The sequence below is a fragment of the Bubalus kerabau genome, chromosome 4 (assembly GCF_029407905.1).
Source record: "Bubalus kerabau isolate K-KA32 ecotype Philippines breed swamp buffalo chromosome 4, PCC_UOA_SB_1v2, whole genome shotgun sequence".
NCBI lineage: Eukaryota > Metazoa > Chordata > Mammalia > Artiodactyla > Bovidae > Bubalus > Bubalus kerabau.
Genome location: NC_073627.1, coordinates 127,645,894 through 127,671,838, shown reverse-complemented (window position 1 = coordinate 127,671,838; position 25,945 = coordinate 127,645,894). Strand labels below are relative to the sequence as shown.

The window sequence follows — 25,945 nt, the reverse complement described above, 5'->3', positions numbered from 1 at the left end:
TCACATTAGGTGGCCAAAGTATTGGAGCTTTAGCTTCAGCATCAGTCCTTCCAATAATTATTCAGGACTGATTTCCTTTAGGACAGACTGGTTTGAACTCCTTGCAGTCCAAGGGACCCTCAAGAGTCTTCTCCAACACCACAGTTCAAAAGTATCAATTTTTCGGCGCTCAGCTTCCTTTATAGTCCAACTCTCACATCCATATGTGACTACTGGAAAAACCATAGCTTTGACTAGACAGACCTTTGCTGGGAAAGTAATGTCTCTGCTTTTAAATATGCTGTCTAGGTTGGTCATAACTTTTCTTCCAAGGAACAAGCATCTTTTAATTTCATGGCTGCAGTCACCATCTGCAGTGATTTTGGAGCCCAAGAAAATAACGTCTGTCACTGTTTCCATTGTTTCTCCATCTATTTGCCATGAAGTGATGGAACCAGATGCCATGATCTTAGTTTTCTGAATGTTAGATTTTAAGCCAGCTTTTTCACTCTCCTCTTTCACTTTCCTCAAGAGGCTTTTTAGCACTTCACTTCCTGCCATAAGGGTGGTGACATCTGCATATCTGAGGTTATTGATATTTCTCCCGGCAATCTTGATTCCAGTTTGTGCTTCATGCAGCTCGGCATTTCACATGATGTATTCTGCATACAAGTTAAAGTTAAATATATAAATATATATATATATATATATATATATACACACACACACACACAGATAGTCATATATACACACACACACACATATACATACAATGCATGTAAAGTCTTATTTTCTTCCTTTTTTACACAAAAGATTCTGTGCTGTCCTGAATCTTATTTATTTATTTTTCATTTAATGATGTATCTTGAAAATCTTTCTGTATCACTTCACAGAGGAAGTCCTCTTTCCTTTTTGCTGCTGCACAGAATTCTACTGTGTGAGCATACTATGACTTATTTAACCAGTTCCTAAAACAAATTCTTGGGTTGTTTCCCGTCTTTTGCTACTAGGACTTTGTATATGTATCTCTTCCTATATGTGTAAGTCTAACTGTAAAATAAATTCCCAGAGGTGCAATTGCTCTATCAAAGAGAACTTGCATTTGTGATCTTGATTTTGTTGTTCAGTCACTGAGTTGTGTCTGACTCTTTGCGACCTGATGGACTGCTGCATGCCAGGCTTCCCTGTCCTTCACCATCTCCTGGAGTTTGCTCAAATTCCTGTCCATTGAGTTGGTGATGCTATCTAACCATAAGCTATGAGCCATGCTGTGCTAGGCTCAGGATGGGTCAGGATGGGTCATAGTGGAGTGTTCTGACAAAATGTGGACCACTGGAGGAGGGAATGGCAAAGCACTCCAGTATTCCTGTCATGAGAGCCCCACGTGATCCTGATAGATTTTATCAAATTGTCCACCATGGGTGTGTGATGAGTAGACTCCCATCAGAACTGTGTGAGAGCATGTGTTTCCCTACGGCCTTCCTAACACTGTGTTTTATTGGCTGGTCACATGATATGATGCCAAATGTCCCAGGTAAGAGCCCCAGCTCTGGGACAAAACTGATCCAAGGGAACCTTCAGTGCAGGAGAGGCAGTGGTGCCTGGTGATTAAGCCTCTGAGTCAACCTGAGTTCCAATCCTCAGGCAAATCAGTTTACTTTTTTAGGTCTCAATTTTCTCATCTGCAAAATTGGGGAAATAATACCATCTGCATTGGTTTCATTGTGAGGATTAACTGCAATGATGCATGCTTCACACAGGGCCTGGCGTGTGGCTGTGGGAAGCTGGCTGTGGCCTAACCAGTCGGGTGACCTTGGCAAAGAGCCCCTCCCCATCTGAGCTCCTGTGTCCTCTCTCATCAGGGAAGGAGGTGGGCTTGTGTGTCTCCCAGACCCTCTTCCCAATCCAGGGTCTGGCCTGTCTTGCCCAGCAGCTTGTGGGACTCACACTCACCCCTCCTCTCTCATACTCATCAAAGGTATTCAGGAGTCTCCTGTGCCGAACGGCCACTCACTGCCAGGCAGAGATTTCCTCCGGAAGCAGATGCGGGGAGACCTGTTCACGCAACAGCAGCTGGAGGTGCTGGACCGCGTGTTTGAGAGGCAGCACTACTCGGACATCTTCACCACCGCAGAGCCCATCAAGCCCGAGCAGGTATGACCCCGACTCGCTGCCTCCGCCACCCGCCACCCGCATGCAGGCCTGGGTGACACACTCAAAAGGCATCTGGTGGGGTGTGGGTGAGAGTGCCAGGTTTTACTCAGAGCCATACCTGGCCAGTGGCGGCCTCCCAGGAGGTCTAGAGGACGCATCTGGGGCTCTTTCAATTGCTGGCCCTGGTGCCTGGTCTCTCGGGCCCGGCGGGGGGTGTTCTGTGTCTGGTTGCTCTGCCATTGCTGAGTGGTGCTGTGCTTACCCAGGGCTCTTCACACAGGGTGGTGTAATGATCTCCTGAGCCACTTGAGGTGGTCTTGGGTCATTATCCTGTCAGTCAGGATGCAGGTGGAAATACGTAAGCACCAGGCCATAAACCGGGTGATGATGGCACCGGCGTGTCCCCCACTGTCAGCCCTCTTGTCACGTTGCCCTGTCATGCTTTTAGAATTGAATCCAAGAGTCTGGAGATGAAGAAGTGTTTCACTGGACAGACTCACAGCTGCGTCATTTGCAAGAGAGGGAAGAAAGCAGGATGATCCCTTGCTAGCATCCCCCTGCTCTAACCTGGGCTGAGAAGCAGTCACTGCCTGTGGCTGCAGAGAAGGGAGGGACCAGAAAGGCTCTGCCCAGGGAGAGGCTCTTAGGACCTGGATAAGGTTTCCCCTGAGTACCAGATTTGATTCAGGCAACTGTTTTCTGGTGCCCCGTATGTGACAAGCCCTGGGCTGGAGACCTCACAGGCACAGGTGGCTCAGACTTGACTCCTGCGTGCTGAGAGCTCCCATCCGCTGGGTGAGATGCAGCGGCCTGAGAGCAGTGACTTCCCCAGCACTTGCTGGCTGGTCCTGGTGGTGAAGACTAACCTGCTGAGCTTCCTCTGCAGGCTAATGAGAGGATGGCTTCTGAAGTTTTCCCAAAGAGTCGCCCAAAACAGTGTAGGCTGCAGGACAGGCTGCCATGGAGAGAGGAGGTGCCGGAGGGGACCTTGGATGGGGAGGAGTGAGCAAGGCCCCAGGGACCACCATCCTGTGACAGTCTGGCTGTCTTTGTGTGGTTCCTAGGAGGGCACTCACAGACCATCTAGCTACTTTGTTTTCAGATGGGGAAACTGGGGCCTAGTGAGACAAAGAGGCTTGGCCTAAGGTCACCCAACAAGTCTGGGCTTCCCTGGTGGTTCAGATGGTAAAGAATCTGCCTGCAATTGCAGGAGACCTGAGTTCAATCCCAGGGTGGAGAAGTTTCCCTGGAGGAGAGAATGAATACCCACTCCAGTATTCTTGCCAGGAGAATTCCGTGGACAGAGGAGCCTGGCCATGGGGTCGCAAAGAGTCAGACATGACTGAACGACTTTCATTCACTCACTCACTCACCCAACAAGTTATGTATTCACTTAACAAACACTGATGAGTGTTTATTATATGCAAGGCACAGAGCCAGTCACTAGGTACATGAGTGAATAAGACAGGCTTGGACCTGCCCTCAGGGAGACTGCAGATGTGTGGAAGAATCACAATAAAGAAGGATTACTCAGAGGGTCACGGATGACAGATGTGCTAGGCACTGAGGAGGAGACGTCTGGGGTTCTCTAAAGGCAGAAAGCAGGTGCTGATCCAGCCTGGAGGCCACAGTGGCTTCCGCTGAGCCCTGAAGGGACCTGTTTGGGAGAACTGACTGGCAGAGGGAATAAGAGTATAAAGACCCTTAGGCCAGAGGAAGTGTGGCAGGAGTGAGGAAGGAAAGAAAGTGTGGCTGGGCTTCAGGGAGGGGCTGGGGGAGGGTAGGAGAGGCTGGGTGGCCGGGCCTGGTCTCATAGACGATGCGCAGCGTTTCTGTCTTTCTCCTGCAGTTGAGTGACACCTCCTCCAGGAATCACAAGGTCACAGGTGCAGGTCAGAGCTAGTCTCACACACTCTAGGCCCTGGGCTCTAGGGAGAAATGTCTGTTTCCATCACAGGCAACCTGTCCCACTGCTCAGAGCCCTTCAGAGAGATGGCCGAAGCCGCATTCCATCTGACCCCATAAGGAGAAAGCAAAGGGACTCAGCTTGGAACCTTCCTTGGAGGAAGCCCACATTTCTCTCCAGAATCTGGGAGAAAAGTTATCTTGTAACCTTTGACAATATTACGAAATTTTAGAGCCAGTAGGGCTCTAAAAAGAAGCAAGCTATCAATCTCCTCATTTCTTAGAGGCCCACAGAAAGGATAGGGTTTGTCTGACCTCTGCACAAAATCTCTGGCATTTCTACTAAGCTCTTACTTACTTAATTCAGACATTAGGTGTCAGGGATCATGTTTCCCTCTGTGTTTCATGGGATTCTCATGGAAACACAGAATCTAATCCTAGTTCATTCAGCTTGGAATGCCCTAGCAGCCCAGGCAGACTATAGGGCTTCATGCTTTGGAGGAGTCCACCCATGTATTCATTTACTCACTTGCTCAGACGCTCATTTGCTCATTTATCCAGCATATATCTTACATGGTAGCTGTGACCCTGGCATAGTGCTGGGCACCCAGAGGCAGGAGGGCGGGATGAATCAGACATCAGCTCAGCCCCCAGCCTCACAGGGGCAATGTGATGTGGATTCAGAACCTGCAAGGCGAGGGAGAAAGTTCTGTGGACCCTGATGAACGGAGATGTTGCCTCCGCACGGGGCACAGGGAGGAAGGATGTTATGGAGGAAGTGACACCGGGGGACAGGTCAATAGGGCTGTGTGGAGATGCGCCTTGAAGGAGGAACCCTGTTCCTAGCAGTCTGGCCTTCCAGTGTCCTTCAGAATGGCACGGACACACTGCGGGCCTGACTCTGATTGTGTGGGCTCTGAGGCAGGGCCTGCCTGCGGGATAATGACTAACTCAGTGCTTTCTGGTTAATCTGCTTCACCTTCCCGTAATGGGCCGTAATGAGGAGAGATAGGAGGTGAGACCACGGGGCTACGGGTATGCACACAGGCACTGGACTATGAATGACGTACCCTCGCTCTGCACTCCCAGTCACTCTGGATAAATGTTGGCCGAGCAAGGGGCCACAGGCTGGGAAGGGACGCACGTCAAGGGTACAGGTTTCTCATACCTGCTGGCAGCCTGGCCTCGTGAGCCCCAGCGATCAGGAGGGGGCCCAGAGCTCTGGCCACCAAGACTGGCCCCTCTTCCAAATGTGAGCTGATCTGGTCTCCAGGGTCTAGTGGCAGCTCCCAGGGGAAGATGAACATTTACTGCCCTTGGAGTTGGGAGTGTCTGACTTGAGTCCAGCCTCTGTCCAGCTGGGCAAGTCACTTTTACTCCAGACCTCAGTTTCTGTATCTGGGACAGTAGAGAGTGTGATTTTGACATCAACCTAGCACAGCCCAGCAGTAGTGGCAGTGATCTTCCCTGTCTATGCGTGATCCTCTACAGTTTCCAAAGATCTTTCACATCCATCCTCTCATCCGACTCTCCATGTAAATGCCCGCTACACAGGCTGGGCAAGATTTGTGAGCCCATTTTACAGACTGGAACATTTGTTTTCAGACCGTTCACCCCATTTTCAGGCTTTTGGGATTTGTCGAGGCTGCAGAGCTGGACTCTGACCTCAAGATCTTTTGTCTACCTTGGACAAGACAGATATATGGGCCTCCGTATCCCCAAACAGTTCTAGGAGCCAGTTTTCTGATTGGCTGGTTTTCAGAACTGGCCTTTTGCTGCCCGAGTCCACTGGTCATTCTTAGAACCCTCAGAGTCTTGCCAGAGGCTTGGGTAGTCAAATCCTCCTTAATCTCCCTGCCTCCAACTGCCATGGGAAGAGCATACTTCTTCAGGGCCAGGCTGGGTTCCTGCCTGTCACTTCCGCAAGCTCAGAGCCCACCCTCACCTGGCTGCTCTTCCTGCCAAGATCTGTCCTGGGTGGAAGCATCCATGCCTCTTCCTTTTATACAGGAACTTAGTAAAACCTTGTCCCTGGGTAGAATGGGTTAATGTATACACACTCCTAGGACAATGAAACACTTCCTTTTCAAAATGGTTATTGAAAAAGCAATTCTGTTTTTCCTTCATGTGGAGTGAGTAAAAATCACCTTGGAGGAGAAGAGAAAAAAAAAAAAGAAACGCGGGCGGGTGGTATGTGCGTGTGTGTGTGTGTTTTGAACAGTGGAATGTGTTTCAGTAAAACTCACGTTGACGCTGTCATGGGTGCCATGCTGCTGGCGGGAGCTGGTCCCTCCTCCGGCCACGGCAGGAAGGCCACCCCCCGAGCACAGCCTGCCGTATTTACTCTCGGCAGACTATTAACCAACACTAGGCTATTAATCTGGCTTTTGAGCCTTCACTAAAGCCCATAAAAGCTCACAGTTGTCAAATGGAGTTCATTTTAATTTCCTTTCAATCACAGTAAATTATTCAGGTGATAAATCAGCTGGAGCAGCCTCCTGGCTGTAATAGAAACCCTAATTCCTGGCTAATTATCCAGCCCATTGCTGCCAACAGATCAATACGGGCGCAAAATGGAACGGGCCCAGGGCCCTCCCTCCCATTGGGCCAGAGACAGGAAGACAGCTGGGGAAGGGGGACGTGCTGCTGACCTCCCAGGAAGTTCAAAGGTCGCAGGGGGTTAAACTGGGAGAAGTCCTGTCCCTTGCTAACAGAGAAGCCACCAGGAATGCCTCCTGCTCCCATCAGCTGCTTTGGCCTCTGCTCAGTGGCATTTCTCCAGGCTGGTGGGCCTGGGGCTGAGTGTTGCCTGCTTTTATGGGCATCCTCTTCCTGAGAAGGGGTTGGTTTTGTGTTTCTGAGCAGGAGTGAGCTGGGTCATCAGCTGGGTCATCTCCCTAAGTCAGGAAAAGAGCTGGGGACGGTGAGGAAATGATGAGGTGGCAGACATGTTTTCTTTCTTCAGGGAATTCTGGGAGGAGAGCAGGTAGGGAGAGAAGCGGGGACAGGAGACAGGTGTGCCAGGCTTAGAATGGGGAAAGGTTTCCTGGAGGAGGTGTCTTTCATGCTGTGCCTTGAGGGATGGGCAGAATGCAGCTCTGTGGAGAAGGCAGAGTAGGTTGAAGAGGGCGTTCTAGGCAGAAGGACAGCACGGATGAAGGCGTGGAGGGTGGAAGTACAGCAGGAAACTGCAAGCCAGGCTAAGTGGTTGGAATATGGGCTGAGTGAAAGAAAGTCAGAGACACCAGGGCTGGAGAAGCAGGATGTATACCCCAAAGGGCTGGCAGATGGCAGTGAGGAGGCCTGGCTTTGCTTTGGAGACAGTGGGTCCCAAAGAGCCTGGAGTCTGAGGCTTGGGCTAGTCTGCTCTCCTGCAAGCAAACTTCCGTGGCGCTCCTGAATCTTGCCCTGGTCCTGCTGCGCTGGTGGCTTTCTCTTCCTGAAGCTCATCCTTATATAATAGCGCTTGTGGTTCCCACTGCTCAAAATCTAAATCCCAGCTTTTTATCTTCATCCCGGCCCTTCACCATCCCCATGGCCCTCTGCTGGCCTACACAATGCTCTGTTGGAGCCAGGCCTGACCCCTCACTGCTCCACATGGGTTGGGCTCCTCATATGCGAGGGGGCCATGGACGATGGCTGGTGTGTGTGTGTGTGTATGTATGCCCAAGTGTGGGAACCCCAGGGATGGCTCTGAGCTTGGAGTGAGGCAGGGACTTCAGTTATTATTCTTTCTTGGTGCTGTTATTCTCCAAACTCCTGCTCAACAGTTTCCCTGGATGGAACATTCTTTCAGTCTGTTTCTAAATCTATGCTGTTCAGGCCCAGCAGGAGTCCTGCCTGCCCTGGAGCCCTTCACTGACCCACTTAGTCCAGGCTCTCTTGCCTCTTGTTTGAGCTCATGAATATACCGGGTTCTAATCATTACTGTTAATAATTGTTGTATTCATTGCTTACCAGGGACCTGGCTCTAGTCTGAGGAGAATTCTCCCAGCCCCATCTCATTACAAAGTCACAAAACTCCTATTATCCCCATTGTGCAGACAGGATGGCTGAGGCTTGGTGAGATCAGTTCAGTGACTTAGCCACAGGGACACAGTAAGTGTGGAGCCAAGTTGGAAGCCAGGTCCAGAGTTCACACTGGTAGCCACTGGATTCCCCACAGTTAAACACAATCAGGCTGCCCATGGCCTCTTCCAGGCAGGCAGTGTCCTAGAGACACAGCCGGGGGGTCCAATCTACTCACCCTGGGAGCTCTGCAGGAATCAGGAAGTGCTGGGGCTGCCTGCGAACCAACATGGTCTCTGGAGGCCTGAGCTGAAGTCTGGGCAGTGACTGTCCCCCTCTGCTCTGAATTAGCTGTGCTCCTCTCACTTTGCACTGCAGGGCTGTGCTCAGGGCCAGGCTCCTCCACTGCAGACAGAATAGAGTTTATTCAGAAGAGGAGGTTGAAAGTCTTTCCTCGAACCAGGATTGAAAAAGACACGTGTACCCCAGTGTTCACTGAAGCACTGTTTACAATAGCTAGGACATGGAAGCAACCTAGATGTCCATCGGCAGACAGACGGATGGATGAGGAAGTTGTGGTACATATACACAATGGAATATTACCCAGATATAAAAAAGAATGCATTTGAGTCAGTTCTAATGAGGTGGATGAAACTGGATCCTGTTTTACAGAGTGAAGTAAGTCAGAAAGAAAAACACCAATATAGTATATTAACACATATATATGGAATTTAGAAAGATGATAGTGACAACCCTATATGCAAGACAGCAAAAGAGACACAGATGTAAAGAACAGACTTTTGAACTCTGTGGGAGAAGGGAGGGTGGGATGATTTGAGAGAACAGCATTGAAACATGTATATTACTGTATGTAAAATAGATGGCCAGTCCAAGTTTGGTGCATGAAACAGGGCACTCAAAGCCAATGCACTGGAACAACCCAGAGGGATGGGATGGGGAGGGAGGTGGGAGATGGGTTTGGGACAGGGGGACACGTGTACACCCGTGGCTGATTCATGTCAGTGTATGGCAAAAACCACCACAATATTGTAAAGTAATTGACCTCCAATTAAAATAAATAAATTAATTAAAAAAAAGAAAGCCTTTCCTCGAAGGGATGACTGGAGAAATTGGGACTGTTTGGTCTAAAGAAGGGAAGATTTAGGGGTGTGAGTGGGAAAGGAGACAGGCTTAAGAGAACTTTCTAATAGCCCAAGCTTTCTCATAGTGGAGTGGGCCTCCTTGTGAAGTAGTGAGCATCCCATCACTGGAGGCATATAAGGAGAATCGTATATGCTGTATTAGAAGTTTAAGAATCCACCTAGGACTTGATCAGTTAAAAGTCAGGGTCCTTCCAACTGGAGAGAATGATTCTAGCGTAAGAAGAGTGAGATGGTCTGATGGGAAGAGGGGAAGGGACAGGAGAGGCAACAGAAGGAGACCCTTCATGCTGCAGCGTGGCAGGGACACTGAGGGCAGTTCCCTCAGGGTCCTCACTAGGGCAGGCAGAGAGGCCTGAGTCTTGACTCAGAGCCACAAAGGACTGGAGGCTGCAAGGTCTTGGGAGGCCAGTGATGAGCCCAGCTCTTCCAGTGTGTAGAACAGGGCTGGGGTTCCTGGTGAGACACCAGGACCAGGCGTCTAGACACCAGGGGCTGCTGCTGTCCTCACTGCCCGCACGCAGTGCCCAGCATCCTCTTCCCAGAGGTTCAGGGCCAGACCCCGAGGAGGTAGGCAGTGGAGAGGACGATTAAACAGACCTGTGTCCTGCCCACAGGGGCCACCACCTGCAGGGGGGCTGGCAGAGTGTGAGGCATAACTGAAGATAAAGGAATTGCTCACTAAAAAATCCCAACAACCTCTCACACAGCATTCTTGCTCACATCAACTATGAGACAGAGTATATGCAGTATAATCTTCATTTGGCAGATGAACAATTAAGTAACATGCTCCAAATGATGTAGCTGGCAAGAAGCCACATTGTCCAATCTCTGCTTTTTGTGGGTGTAGACTGTCTTCTGGAGTCAACCCCCTGACCTCTGCAAGTGTGGACATCTGAATGCTCGATTGATTTCATTCAGCAAATATTTATGGAGCACCTGTTCTGTGCCAAGTACTGTGTTAAGTGCTGGGGTCACAGCAGCCACAAAGACAGATATGGTCCCCAGAATTTACCAATAGCAATGGAGAAACAGATTTTAACAAAATTATTATGCCAGCAAAAGCAGTGTACCATTACCAATAATTACAGAGCGTGACGAGCATGGAGAACAGACAGATTAGGGTGTGCTGAGAGGAAAGAGTGGGACCTCATTGAGATGGGAGGTCAGGAATATCTGTCTGAGAATGGCACCTTTGAGCTCAAGGTAGGGAAGGGTGGTGGGAATAGTGTCTCAGGCAGAGGGAACAGCCAGCATGAAGGTCTGAGGCTGGGAAGACTTTGGGCTTTCATGGTGGCCTGCTCTTAGACCAGTCACTTCTCACTGGGTCATGGTTTCTGCCTTTGGGGTGGGAGGTTAGACTGGCTCATCCTTGAGATCTATTCTAGCTCTAACATTCTGTAAGAGATCAAACAAATTGGGACTTCATCTCTTATTTTTATTTTGACTTGTTTACATTTTTTTCTTCCTGTGTGTTCCGCTCTTTTAAATGACAGGCAAATTCTGTGTATGTGGGGTTTAAAGATTACAAGTGAATTGTCAAAGAGCTGCCAGTGCCTCACTGGGTTGCTCTTTCATTCATTTATTCATTCATTCATCCAAGAAATTTTTACAGATGTGCCACGTTAGTGACATTGACCGCCTGCGCTGTGCTGTGTGGCATCGAGTAACGGCAGTAGACGCAACCTCAATTCTCTGATGGGTTGAGAATAGTTGTCATTCAGTTTGCTCAGCTTTATTTCTTGTTGCAAATATGGGAGTGATGACACTTTTTAAAGCATCAGCAGAAGTCAGATGGCAATAGAAAATATCTTCAAATGTTAAGAGATAATAACAATTGACCTGTCTTCAGATAAATGATCATTTAATAGTGAAGGAACACATTTTCAGACAAAAAGAGAGTTTACTGCTAATACAGTCTTGGTGAGTTGCTAAACAATGTACTCCAGTAACAAGGATATGAGAGACTTCTGGTTTGGGCTCTGATGTATAAAGAGCCTGGGAGTCACCACTCCCATATTTGCAACAAGAAATAAAGCTGAGCAAACTGAATGGCAACGACTATTCTCTCCCCAGCAGAGAATTAAGGTTGCAGGGCAAGCAGCTACTGCAAAATTTGGAAAGACAATACAGAGAGTTACAGCTGAGATCTACCAGATTAACATAAAACCTCATGCTAAAGGCCTATTTACCTCAGTTTCTGAACTTAATACTATCGTGTCCAGCTTTCAACAAAAAGTTAGACAAGAAAAAACAAAACAAAACAAAAAAAACCACGGACTGAAGAGATAAAGGAAGCATCAGAACCAGACTCAGCCATTAGAGTTTAGAATTTGACAGATGGCACAGGTTTTAGAATCATTAGATAGGGATTAAAAAAAAAGTATTTCTTTGGTTGCGTCAGGTCTTAATTGCATCATGCAGGATCTTTTGTTGAGGTGCACAGGCTCAGTTGTTGCAGTGAGTGGGCTTAATTGTTTTGTGGCATGTGAGATCTTAGTTCCCCAACCAGGGGTTAAACCCACATACCCTGCATTGCAAGGTGGATTCTTAACCGCTGGGCCACCAGGAAAGTCCCTAGAAAGGGAATTTAAAATAACTATGATTGATATGTTAAGGGATTTACTGGAAAAATGATACAGCATGAAAGAATATGTTGGCAATTTAAACAGAAAGATGGAAACTCTAAGAAACAACTGAAAAGAAATGCTAGAAAAATTTTAAAAATACAGTGACAAAAATAAAGAAGACCTTTGATGGGTGCATCCATAGATTGGACATAGTCAAGTAAGGCATCAGTAAACTTGAAGATGTGTCAATAGAAACTTCTCAAACTGAAATGTAAAAGAAAAAAGAATGAAAGAGCAAAGGCACAAACCAAAAACTAGAATAGAACATGATCCAAGAATTTTGGGACAATTTTTGAGAGGAATAACATATGCATAATTAGAATACCAGAGGGAGAAGAGAAAATGAAGAAGTATTTGAAGTGTTAGCTGCTCAGTCATGTCCAGCATTTTTTGTGACCCCCATGGACTGTAGCCTACCAGGTTCCTCTGTCCATGGAATTCTCCAGGCAAGAATACTGGCTGCTGCTGCTGCTGCTAAGTTGCTTCAGTTGTGTCCAACGTGGGTAGCTATTCCCTTCTCCAGGGGATCTTCCCAACTGAGGGATTGAAGCTGGGTCTCCTGCATTGCAGGTGAATTTTTTACCATCTGAACTCACCAACCTAGAATTGTACCCCCAAAATGAAGGAAAAATGAGGAAAAGTAGTAATGGCCAAGAATTTTAAAATATTAATGTCAGATAATCAAACCACAGATGTGAGAAATTCAGAAAATGTCAAGCAGTAGGTGAAAATACCACAATATCTAGACCTGCACATATCATATTCAAACATCAGAAAACATAAGATGAAGAAAAACCTTGAAAGAAGCCAGAGGGAAAAAACCCACCTTACTTAAAGAGGAACAAGGGAAAGAATCACAGTGGATTTCATGTCAGAAACCATGCAAACAGGAAGAGAGTGGAATGATATATTTTAAGCACTGAAATGAAAACCTACCAACCTAGAACTCTATACCTTGGGAAATTGTCCGCCCAAAGTGAAGGAAAAATGAAGATTTTCTGTCAAACAAAAATGGAGTGAATTCATGACCAGCAGACCTGTCTTGCCAGAAATGTTAAAAAAAAATAATTCTTTAGAGAGAAAGAAAATAATATAGGTCAGAAACTCAGATCTGCAAAAAAAAAAAAAAAAAGAAAAAGAGGGGTGTCAGAGAAGGAATAAATGAAGATAAAAATTCTTTGATTTTTCTTAGTTTTAATTGATCTAAAAGGAAATTGCTTAAAGCAAAAATATAACAATGTATCCGTATGATTATAACATATGGATGAGTGAAATGAATGGCAGTCAGGTCACAAGGGACAAAAAGAATTGGGAATTGGGAATGCTCTGTTAGAAGGGACTTGTACTACAATTTAAGAAGTACAATGTTATTTGAAGGTTAATTTAGATTAGTTGTAAATGTATATTGAAAATTCTAGGGCAATGACCAAAACTATCTTTTTGACTTAAAAATGTTTTTAAAATTGTGATAAAAACACATAATACAAAAATTACCCTCTTAACCATATTTAAGTATATAGTTCAGTAGTGCTAAGCAGATAAAATGGACTCATATGACATATTTAATTAAACCCAGAAAAGGAAGAAGAAAATCAGGGAAAAAAGAAATAAAAAGCAAGTTCAATAATTAGAAAACAATTACAAACATGGTAGATATTAATCCAATTATATCAATAATTGCTTTCGATATTAATGGTCTAAGAAAACCCATTAAAAGAAAGGAACTGTCAGAGTACATTAAAAAAAGTTCACAAGACCCAACTATTAATATATATTGCCTATGAGAAGGATATGAAATACAGAAAGAAGGAATAAGATTTAAGTCCCAATTAAGAAGTAATGATAAATAATGGATATACAAAGGATTATTTAAATAACTATTGACTGTAAGCATCAGCTTCCCTGGTGGCTCAGTGGTAAAGAAAATGCCTGCCAATGCAGAGAACACAGGTTCAATCCCTGGGTCGGGAAGACCCCCTGGAGAAGGAAATAGCTACCCACTCCAATATTCTTACCTGCAAAATCCCATGGACAGAAGAGCCTGGCAGGCTATGGTCCTTGGGGTTGCAAAAGAGTTGGTCACAACTTAGTGACTAAACAACAACAATAAAAATAATGGCTGGTTTGCGGGATTTAAAAACAAAGTGAAAAAAGAAAATAATAATATATAAGGTTGGGAGTAGGCTACTCTGAGTTGAAAATTCTAAGACCTTTGTATTACTCAGCTGGAGGACAAATATATTAAACTGTGAATCTGGTTATGTCAGGGAAGCAGGTAAGCAAATTAAAGGTCATCATTAAAGGCATAACAATGGAATGTATAACTTCCAAACCAGAGGAGGCAAGGAGATATATAAAGTATCAGTGAGTCCAAGAGAAAACAGGGGAGAGGAAGGAAAAAGCAAAGAAGGTTGGACCATTACAAATACAAAATTAGATAGTAGATGGTAGAAATAAATAAAAATATTTGAGCAGTCCCAGTAAATATAAATAGATTGAATTTGCTAGATAATACAGAGGATATGAAAAATAACTAAAACTCAGAAATATGCTGCTTATAGGAATAACCTAAAACAAAATGGTACTGGAAGGCTGCAAGTAAGGAGCTAGGAAAACTAAATAAAATATGATAGAGTACTATCCCTCTCAGATGAAATTAAAGCCCAATGTATCCTTAAAGACAAAGAGGACCATTACTCAATGATAAGAAAATTCACAGGAAAATATAAAAATCCTGAACCTGTATATTCTAAGCAACAGAATCTCAAAACATATAAAGCAAAAAGTATCTATGAACAAAGGGAAAAATCCTATAATATTTTCTGGAGACTTTACCATACCCCTCTTATTAATGGATAGATCAAATTGACAAAAAATTAGCAGAGACATTCATAAGTTTTGCACAACATAATTAACAAGTTAGATCAAATAGATGAATGGAAACCAACAATTTGAGAGTATATGTGCTTTTCAAACACCCACAAGGAGCACACAGAAATGGACTGTGTGCTGCTTGTGAAAACGAATGTCAGCAATACCCCAAATCCACATCATAGACCATGTGCTTTGATTGCAGTGCACTGAAATTACAAATTAATAGTCCAAAGCAAATTATGGTTTCCAGTCTTCTGTAGTTTGAAAGGTAAAAATCAAAAGCAATTTTCTGGAAAAAAAAGAAAAAATCCCTGGGTCAGAAAAGAAATCCTAATGGAAATTACAAAATATTAGACTTGAACAACCAAAAACAGAAACACAGCACTGCATATAGAAACTTGCACAATAAAGCCGAAGGGATACTTAGAGGGAAATGGATAACTTTAAATGCATTAATTTAATATAGACAGTAAAACAGTAATGGGTTAAACGTAAGCATTCAATTCAAGAAGTTAGAAAAGGTGCCACAGATCAGATTCAATTTGGTAAAAGAGAAGTAACACATGTATGTTGCAAAAAGATTCAAGCAACACAGAATCATGCCAAATAGAAATGAAAGACCCTCTTCCTATTTGTTGCCTAATATGTCTCAGAGTGCCAGTGTTAACTAATGAAAGAAGAGTTTCTGGGCCTGTATGTATGCGTGTAACAGTTATAGCCATAGCTGCTGCTGCTACTGCTACTAAGTCGCTTCAGACGTGTCCAACTCTGTGCGACCCCATAGACAGCAGCCCACCAGGCTTCCCCGGCCCTGGGATTCTCCAGGCAAGAACACTGGAGTGGGTTGCCATTTCCTTCTCCAATGCCTGAAAGTGAAAAGTCAAAGTGAAGTCTTTGACTATAGCGATAGCAGGAGTGGGCATACCTCAGTGTAGGGATGGCTCAGTGGTTTCATAAATAATAACTTCTTAGTTATAAAAGTAAGATTTCAGAAAACAAAGCAAGGGGTCATGAAGATTAACAAAGCACTTGTGAGAAAGATCTAGGGGTTTTAGTTGTCTGTGAACTTAGTCATGAGGCTGCCAGTGAATGTAAACTATTCTGTGTTGGTCAGGCCACACCTGTAACGTGGGGTTCCAGGTGAGTGCCTCTCCTTAAGAACATTGTTGACTAACTGGAAGATGACCAGAGGAGGTGAACAGGTTGTGGAAGGGATTACACCTCTAACATTGCTAAGCACTTAATGTGTGCCAGGAATCTGTGCTGAACTCTTTGTGAAGCTCTTTACTTGATGCTCTATGGAGTAAGTGGTGTGAAATTATTCCCATTTTATAGATGAGGAAACTGAGTGGAGAGAGGACAACTTGTCCGAAGATCCATAAGTAGAAACACTTAGAGCCAGATCTTGAAGCCAGCCAATCAGAGTTCAGGGCCTGTGCCTCGAACCACCATTTATCCAACTTACACCACCACCAAACCTGTCTGGTGAGGCACTTGTGGAAGAACTGGAACTTGCCTGGCAAAGGGAAAACTCACTGGATACACTGGAGAAGGCAATGGCACCCCCCTCCAGTACTCTTGCCTGGAAAATCTCATGGACAGGGGTGCCTGGTGGGCTGCAGTCCATGCGGTCGCAAAAAGTCGGACACGACTGAGCGACTTCATTTCACTCACTTCATACGTTATCACTGGAGAAGGAAATGGCAACCCACTCCAGTATTCTTGCCTGAAGAATCCAATGGACAGAGTGGCCTGGCGGGCCATGGTCTATGGGGTTGCAGAGAGTTGGACACGACTGAAGTGACTGCGCACGCACTGGATACACAAGAGTAGAATCAGATCTCAGAGGGGCTCCCATGGAGGAGAAGCAGACACGTTTGTGGCTCCAGTCGGCAGACCTGGGACCTAGTGGGAATTAGAGAGAGGCAGCTTTCAACTCAGTCAAAAGATACTTTCCAAACAGGCAGAACTGCACACATGTAGATTGGCTCTGGGTTTCCTGTCACTGGGAGTGTCTGGCCTGGGCAGTGTGGCCTCTTGGGAAGAAGGCTGAGGGAAGTCTTCAAGCTTTCGAGGAGAGGGGTTTGAAAGAAATGACCACTAGGGTCTCTGCCAGTTCCGAGCTTTAGCACCCTGTGACAGATGGGGTTGTCTTTTCTCTCTTCTCTTTTGGAAAAAGAAGATGGATTTATTGATCCTTTCCTGGTGTCTTGGCTGTGAAACAATGAATTTATTGAAGACTATCACATAGACCAACTCAGTGTCATTGCTTTTAAAAGGATATGGACAATTCCAGGGGCTTCCCTGTGACTCAGACAGTAAAGAAACTGCCTGCAATGCAGACGGCCCCAGGTTCGATCTCTGGGTTGGCAAGATCCCCTGGAGGAGGCATGGCAACCCACTCCAGTATTCATGCTTGGGAAATCCCATGGACAGAGGATACGGTCCATTGGGTCGCAAAGACTCGGACGTGACTGAGCAACTAACACTTTCACTTCCCAGGGGCACTAGTCATAAAGAACCTGCCTGCTGATGTAGGAGATGTATGAGATGCAGGTTGGATCCCTGGATCAGGAAACTGCCCTGGAGGAGGGCATGGCAACCCACTCTGGTATTCTTGCCTGGAAAATCCCATGGACAGAGGAGCCTGGTGGGCTATGGTTCGTAGGGTCACAAAGAGTCGGACATGACTGAAGTGACTTAGCACGCTTGGACAATTCCAGGGTTGGGGTAAGGGAATTGGTGATGGGATCATTGTTTTTGGCCACCAAAAGGGCAGATAACTGTATCCACCTGTTGTAATTTCTACAGGTTTCTGACAAGAGCTGGCTCATCAGCATGAGGATGTGAAAGGAAGATGATGAGAGGCTGTACTCAGCAGGAGCTTAGGGTGTGAGGTCTTGGAGGCAGACTGGTTCTAAATGACAGGATAAGGTCCTTCCTGTGGCCATCCATGGGGCTGGGCAGGGGGATGGAGCGCAAGACCAATAGAGTCAGAGAGGATGCTCAATGAGGTCAAGGGCAGGTGAAGATGACAGTGGGAAGGCCCCAAGAAGGACCTCACAACCCATTACGTTACTTTTGAGCCTGGGGAGATGGGGTCATGTGTGATGGCGGGTTTGCCTCCAGGACCTGTGTGATTCTTTCTTTATTCCTGGACCTGAGCTTGCTGGGTGCTATCACTTAGACAGACATGCGCTTTTCTTCCTTTGTGTGCAAAGTTACTGGTTAAACTCACTTGACTTTACCACTGCTTTAACCTCAGTTTTCTCATATCATGGGATAATAATAGTTCTTGTGTCATTTGGGCTGTACAGATTAAACGAGATGAACATAGAAAAGGGCTTAGCAGAGCATCCAGTTCATAAGAGACACTAGATTAATGTTACTTCTATGACTGTTGTTGTTATTATTGGAGCGTTCATCACAGCTGAGATTCCACAGAGTAGAGAAGCAGGGCCGTGGTGGGAAAGAAGCCAGGCTGGATAGACAGGAGTGGGCTGTGAGAGGAGGCACAGAGCGGGGAATGTCGGGTGGGAGGGATGACAGACCAGATGCAGAGGCAGAACGTCTGCGCTTAGGAGTTGCTGGGAACTTTCTCCTCCCCAGGCATTCCCTGCTTTTGCCGTTTGCCCAGCTACAGATTACACAGGCAAATGAGCTTAGGTTTTGAGGGGAAAATCCTATTAATGTAATCAAAATAACAATTTGTATCACTTTTAGAACTTCTGCCTGAGGAGCTGAGAAATCTCCATAACAAATTAATAATTCTAGGGTTGTGTTAGAAGAACCTTCCCTTACAAACAAGCAAATTCATATTTCCCTTTTGGTACCACAGAGGACAGGAATTCTCCAGAATCCTAGATCAGATTTGAAGGGTGAACAGGATATTCCAACTCAGACTGGGATTCTGAGCTTGTGAATGTCCCTCCTGACAGGAGGACTGGGACAGCTGCTGCCTGCGACCATGCTCTTGGGGGCGCCTGCCACACCTCATTGTGCTAAGCCTGTCTGGAGGCTCAGGCAGCACTGCACTGGTCACCTAAGCTGGCCACAGGTAAGGTGCTTCAGAGTCAGGGCTCTGCAATTCACCTGGTTCTGGAACCTGGCACCTGTACCAACTGGGTGTGTGATCCTGAGCAAGTTGCCCAACCTCACTGAGCCTCAGTTTTCCCATCACAAGAGGAAGATGAGGTTGCTAGTGTGCCTCAAACAGAGTTAGCGTGAGGACAGAACAGGAGGCTCGTGTGTGAAAGGTCTTGGACAATTCTTGGCACATGGGAACCCTCAATAGATGTATTTATCCTTATTATTGACATCCTCAGAGAATGCCTGAATGATACAGACAAGGCTCGTGGGGGCTGCACAGGAAGCAGGTGGGGAGGAAGATGAGTAAGACAGTGCTGGGAGAAGAGGAAGAGCCTTGTGCATGTATAGTCTGGGGAAGGGGGGAGAAGTTTCAGGTGGCCAGAACATGCAGGCTGGATTTGATGATTCTGAAAAGCCCATCTTAAAATACATACACACACACTGCAGTATAATCAAATGCAGGATAATATAGCTTCCCAGGTGTCACAGTGGTAAAGAATCCACCTGCCAACGCAGGAGACGCAAGTTCCATCCCTGGGTCAGGAAGATCTCCTGGAGGAGGAAATGGCAACCCACTCCAGTATTCTTGCCTGGAGAATACCCATGGTCAGAGGAGCCTGGCAGGCTACAGTCCATGGGGTTGCAAAAAGTTGGACATGACTGAACAACTCAGCAGACACACGTATAATAATAATATAATATCTGGACAGTGCATGTGGTTCAATACTTTGTATTATCTCATTTAATTCTCAAACAAACCCTTCCAGCTTGGTCTTGATTTTCCTCATTTAAAAGATGAGGAAACTGAAGGGATGCTCCTTGATATACAACAAGGCTTAAAATGTTTACATTCCATTTGGCTGGGAAGACACGTGCAGGAGGTTTGGTTATAGTGAGATTTTTTTACATCTTTTCAACTTCAGCACTTCTCACTTTTGGGTGTTGGGGATGAGGATTGGTGGCGGGGCTGCACCTGGAGCTATGGGGAAGGGAGCATTGCTCCCCTGTGGGATACTCCTTTAAGAGATGGTGTATTAATTTTTACAGATTGTTTTCAACTCATCCCCTTATGAACAGCACCTGGGTGTTAAATTATAGCCTATGGAGTAAATCTGGAGAAAGCCTGTGTCTTCTCTGCCCTGGGGACAGCCCTGTAGATTCTCCAGCTACTAATCTTTTTCTGAGCTTCTGATCCTCTTTGGAAGGGATAGTTAGGTAACCATTTCCCTCCTGTTTTGGCTCTTGGCATAGCTGACATCATTTATTCTTTGTGGTTTGGGAGGTTAGGAACTGACATGCAGAAAGTAGGCTGTGGGGCTTTCAGATTCTCTAGGGACTTGCTTATTGGTAACTAGCTTCTCAAGTGTCTCCTGGGGACATCTCGCAGCTCACGTGACTTCCTAATATCCTAAATGGACTTTAACCCCAAAGAGCCCGGTGGGCCTGTGCCCTATATCACCAATACCTTATTTTCCCTTCTGTTATCCAGTTGACTCATTTTATTCCTTTAGCAGGCCTGTGAAGTGGGGACTTTTATTATCTTAATTTAAAAAATTTTTTATGTGGACCATTTTTCAAGTGTTTATTGAATTTATTACAATATTGCTTCTTCTTCTTCTTTTTTTTAATGTTTTGGTCTTTTGGCCATGAGGCATATGGGATCTTAGTTCCCCAAGCAGGGATCGAGCCTGCACCCCGTGCATTGGAAGGCGAAGTCTTAACCACTGGATTACCAGAGAAGTCCCTGTTCTTGTAATGTTATAGATGAGGAAACTGAGGAAGAAAATGACTCAGTAAGTTTCCCAAGGCCTTGCAGCCCATGGTGGTGCTGGGATTATAGACAGGCTCTTCTATCTCACTCAAGAGTGACCTAAACAGTTGGACCAGCTGATCTAAATTTTTCAGTAAGAAAGGCTGTGGGCCAATTATTCTAAAATAAAAGTTACTATTTTTAGGACCTGTTTCCCGTATTCGAACAGATTTGTAAATAACAATCCCTTTTCACAAGCTACTTTGGTTTTCTTGAAACAGATTTCATCCCAGAAGGTATTAGAAGTGGCATTGATCAAAGCTAGTTGTCCAAAGGGGGTTTTGTTTCTTTTGTTTTTTAATGACAGAGATGGGAGGGGCTATATCTGCCCCGAATACCTTCTGGGACATAACCCTTGTGACAGCGCTAAATGGAGGAGAACTCTGGGGTCTCCATCATCTCTATATCGGTGTGTTGAAGTGGACCCAAAACAATTTTCTAAGGAAGTTCTTGTCCCTGTGGCAAGCAGCTCTTCTGCCGATCTCTGAAGCTTCAGCCCCAGGTTCCTACCAGGCCCTTCAGTTTTCTCAAGAGTATGTCAACTCCCAAGTGGGGCTATACTGAGCTGTGGGCATAGAGGAGCTTCCCTCCTGCCACTTGTTAGAATCAAAAAGCTTCCCACTGTTATTCGGCTCAGAGGGAAAAGTATTTAGGGGAGGGCCAGATGTGGTCCCTTCTCTAGCAAGTTCCTGAGTCTCTAGCCCCAGTCTTGACTTTGAGGGTGTGGATTGTGTTGTATTTGAGAGTGTGGGCTCTGGAACCAAACTGCCTGGGTTCATTCCCAGCTCTGTCATCTACCAGCTGCATGGCCTTGGGCAGGTTCCTTGGCCTTGCTAAACCTCAGTTTTTTCATCTACAAAATGGGAATGATGAGTACTTGCTTTATAGGACTATGTGGGGTTTCCACATGGCTCCCTGTGCAGTGCAGAGCCCGCTCAAACGTGATCTCTGGTGGCTCCAGTTGACTATCATTGGTTCCATTCTATACTTGCCTCTTGCTTTCCTTTCTGCCTTTCCCCGCCTCCTTGTATTCTTTTTTTTTTTTTTTTTCTGCCCCATGGTGAACTGCCTTAAACCTTTGCTGAAAAGTGATGAGGTATGAAAGAATAAGTGAAAGAATAAAGTTAATACAATAATCGCTAATAGGCACACTTGTTTGAACGCTTGTTTATTCTTCCCAAAGTCTTTCATGTATCTTTTCTGATTTTATTATGAAAATTCTCTTTCAGTATTATTTTACTTTGCATCCTTATACAGAGATCCCTAGGCCTTCATTTTGGGTATTACATAGCTTGCAAAGATGTGGCTTTTGTGTATATGTGTGAATGTCAAACTAATCCATAAATCCTTAGCATTGTCTTCAGTAGAGTTGAAGTAAGCGAGTAAGATCAGCTTTATCTTACCAAGAAGTTCTGAATTTCAAAAGAAATGTTGGGTGGTAAAACTCCAAACTCATGGTAAAACTCCAGGCTCATGTTCTGGAGGCTGAGTTTAGACATTTAAAATGAGGGATAGGAAAGGATGGGAAATGGATTGGAGCTAACGCCTGTGGGATGCTAGGAGCCAGCCAGCAGACATTGGGGAGGATCTGGGCACCTGAGACACCCCTGCTTCTCTGCCAGCGCTCCCCCCCTGGAACCACACCCACCTCAGGCAATGTCGCTGAAGAGGTATATTCATTCAGTCATCCTGCAGACAGACCAGAGAGCCACCAGACAAGGTGATCCCATTCATGTCACAGGGAATGGGAAAACAAGGGTATGAAGCGGTTGAGGTGGGGGTGGTGCAACTGAGCTGAAGAATATGTGGGTCTAGCTGAGTTGGGGTGAGCGTTAGAGGAGAGTAAGTCCAAGGACAGAAGAGGTTCTGGATGGGGGAACTGAGGGCTGGATGCACAGGAGGCTGCTGGGAGAGAAGGATCTCTGTTGAGTGGCCAGGACTGAGTCTTTGCATCCTTCCTGGGGTAGAATCGGCTGTGCTGAAGGTAGCTGACCTGCCATGAGAGCCTCCTTGCCTGTTGGCCATGGCCTTTCATGGCAACTGATACTCCTGTGTCCGCATTGCACTTTGGGGAAAAAACCAGCTTCCACTACTGCTAGCAGCATCTCTGCTAAGAGTTCTGCCTCCAACATTAATATTTGTAGCTGCATGGTCTAGGTTACAGTTCTATTAATTGTCTGGTCATGGGAAATTCACTTCATCTCCTTGTGCCTTAGTCTCTGCATCTGCACAAAGGAAGAGTAAAAAATGACAGTACCTCTCTAAGTTGGCGCAAACTGCAACATAAAAGCTGTCTAAAGCATCTAAGCACAACCCTGGCAACCTAGCAGGGGTGTGTAAATGTACCCGTGCTGGATCTTCTTCAGGGCCCACCCAGCACATCAGCAGAGGTTTCTGTCCGTGGAAGGTGCTGAGAAGTTTCTTGACTGCTTTCCTACCTGTGACCTTGTTTGATTCCTCTTCATACTTTTGGAATACAAAGGGCAGACAGACAGTCTTATTCCCTTCTTGCCAGTGAAACAGTTGAGAGCCAGAAAATGGAACTTGTTTCTTTCCTGCTCGAACTGCAAGTGCTGCTTTTCCTGAGCTCTGATTTGGGCCAGCCTACTTCCATACAGTGTCCCCTTGAGTAAGTTTCTTCCCACATCAAGCCTCAACTCCCCACATCAAGCCTCAACTTCCCACTGAAAACTGATGAAAGAGGGTACCCCACATTCCTTCTAGCTCAGATGCTGTCTGCAGCTGCAGGTCTGATGCAGGAGGGCCTCAGTTCTTCCCTGAGCTGAGGAGTGGGGCCAAGGTTTTAGACACACAGGCGGACACAGGAGTTCATGCATCCAGTCGCCAGTTGCTGAGTTTGTTGCCCAGAGACTCGTACCAGGCAGGCTGGGTGATGCAGAGGTATGCAGGGCACCCTTTAAGACAGATGGGGGCCTGAGGTGCCCATGGGCACCCATGAGGCATGCCCATGAGGCAGCATGTGCTCATTGCCACTTACCTGACCAACACTTTTTATTTTATTCGAAAAAAAGTTTATAGGTAGTACATGCAAGTGGTAAAAACTTCAGACAATACCAAACGTATATGGATACAGTTAAGTCTCCTCCTGGCTCCTTTTCTTGCCACCTAGTTCCCCTCTTGGGAGGCAGCTACTGTTAGCAGTTTCTTCTCTGTTCTTTAGAGATTTACATACAATACTTTGATGAGGGTAAGATATATGTGTGTATTTATGTAGATGTGTGTGTGTGCATATATATATATTTATATAGTCCTCCCCTCTCATTGTTCCATCTTTGTTCTTTTCCATTAACAAATATTTACGATGATTGTTCTGTATGGATAGACTGCTGCTTCATTCTTTTTAGCAGCTGCATAGTATTCCATTATGTGGGGTATCATACGTTATTTAACAAGGCTTCTGTTGGTGGCTTCCAACCTTTTTATTTTTCGAAAAAGGCTGCAGTGGGAATTCCCTGGAGGTCCAGTGGTTAGGACTTCATGTTTCCACTGCAGGGGACATGGGTTTGATCCCTGGTCATGCCTAGTTAGGGAACTAAGATCTGGCAAGCCTCAGGGTGTGGCCAAAATAAATGAATAAAATTTTTTTTTTAATTTTTAAGAGGTTGCAGTGAGCATCATTGTCCATATGAGACTATATCTGTAGGATAAACTCCCAGAAGTGGAATGGCTGGATCAGTGTGTGTGCCTTGTGAATTTTGAAAGATAGACACCTTGCTCTTCAAAGACATTTCTCCCTGAAATGAGAAGACTTGTTTTCCCCAACAGCTCCCTCCCAGTGGAGGATCAACCCCTTGAATCGTTGCTAATCTAACAGATGAAAAAGGGTACATTATGGCTCTTGAATGGGCTCTTCTCTTATTATGAGTGAAGTCTGGCTGCTTCTCCTTTTTTTATTTTTACATATATCTTTTTTTGGAGCAATTTTAAATTTACAGAAAAGTTGCAAAGATAGTATAGAAAGTTCCCACGTACTTCTCACCCAGTTTCCCCTATTGTTAACGTCATGTAACCACGATCCACTTGTCAAAACTAAGAAACTTACGTTGGTACAACACTAATAACTAAACTCCAGACTTTATTTGGCTCTGAGTGGTTTTCTTATTTTGGCAAGGGTGAGGTCAGTGTGTAAGCTGAAGTTGGCATTTTAGGTGCCAGAGCCACCTACCCCCCAAGAGACTGTTGGGGTCTGAAATTTACATCTTTCCCCATATAGCACAGCACACAGCCCAGGCCTCCCAGTCTGCCAAGGCAGACTGGATGGAGAAATTACATCATATTGTTTCTCTCAGTTCCTTTGGGTGAAGAGTGTGGTTGTTGTTAAACCACTTGGTTGGCCCCTTGTTGCTGTTCCATCCTCATGTATTCCAGTGGAGGGAACAGGGTGAGCCAGGCCATTAGAGGTATGGAACTCCATCAGCTTTAAAAATCCCAATGACACAAGTAGTGCTTGTCTTCCAGTGAAATTAGCACATGACAGACAAGACTTAAACTGTTAATAACAGTTCCAATCTCAGTCCCTTCTTCTACCTCCCAGAGGCAACACTGTGGTTGCCTTAGGTGCCTTAGGGTATATCCTGTCAGGACTTTTCTGGAACCCATAAACTTTTGAGGGTGCTGCCAGGGATGGCTGGAGATGACAGGGGCAGGTGTAGAGACCTCTCCCCCATGTTCTTTGCTTGGACTCGTGAGGAATGTTAATATACATCCTTCTTGTGCAGACAGCGTGTTATACTAACAAGGTGCTTCACAGCGCTGCCTTGTTTTAGAGCTGTCCTAGCAGCTCTGGGAGGTAGGTAGGGGTCATTTTATCATGCTCTTCTTGGACAGATCAGAGGTAGCTGAGGCCCACAGCTGGTAAGAAGCAGAGCTGTACCTGAATTCTCTCCTGTTGTTTCTTGAAGAATAATAGTAGTAGTTGTACCAATAATAACAATGGCAAAGCTTCATCAAGCACGGGTTACTTTGCTCACTTTATCTCATTTAACCCTCAGAACACTGTGAGCTGAGTACAGTCATCCCTTGGTATCCTATCCCCAGGACATTGGATCCAGATTGCCTCCAGATACCAAGATCCAGGGACACTCAAGTCCCTTGCAGTTGGTCTTCTGTATCCATGGATGCAGGACTCACAGATAAGGAGGGCTGCTTGTACAGGTATTATGCTGTCTAGCAGATGAGGAAGTTGCGGCTTAGAGCAGAGAGGCAGCCAGTCTGAGATGCATGGAGCTGGGATTCTCTTCCAGTTGTGTCTGCCTCCAGAACCTGCAGGCTTACACTCTGCTCTGTTCACCATCCCTCATCTGTGCCTTTTTAGT

General features: G+C 45.7%; 1 protein-coding gene across 1 annotated transcript in view; it reads left to right on the top strand.

Annotated features, from left to right (window-relative positions):
* PAX5 (paired box 5) overlaps positions 1-25,945 on the top strand; it is a 170,977-nt gene that overhangs the window by 55,710 nt on the left and 89,322 nt on the right. Inside the window, exon 6 of the mRNA XM_055579721.1 lies at positions 1,958-2,133. Within this exon, the coding sequence (XP_055435696.1) occupies positions 1,958-2,133 (176 nt within the window). The remainder of the gene's footprint in view (positions 1-1,957; positions 2,134-25,945) is intronic.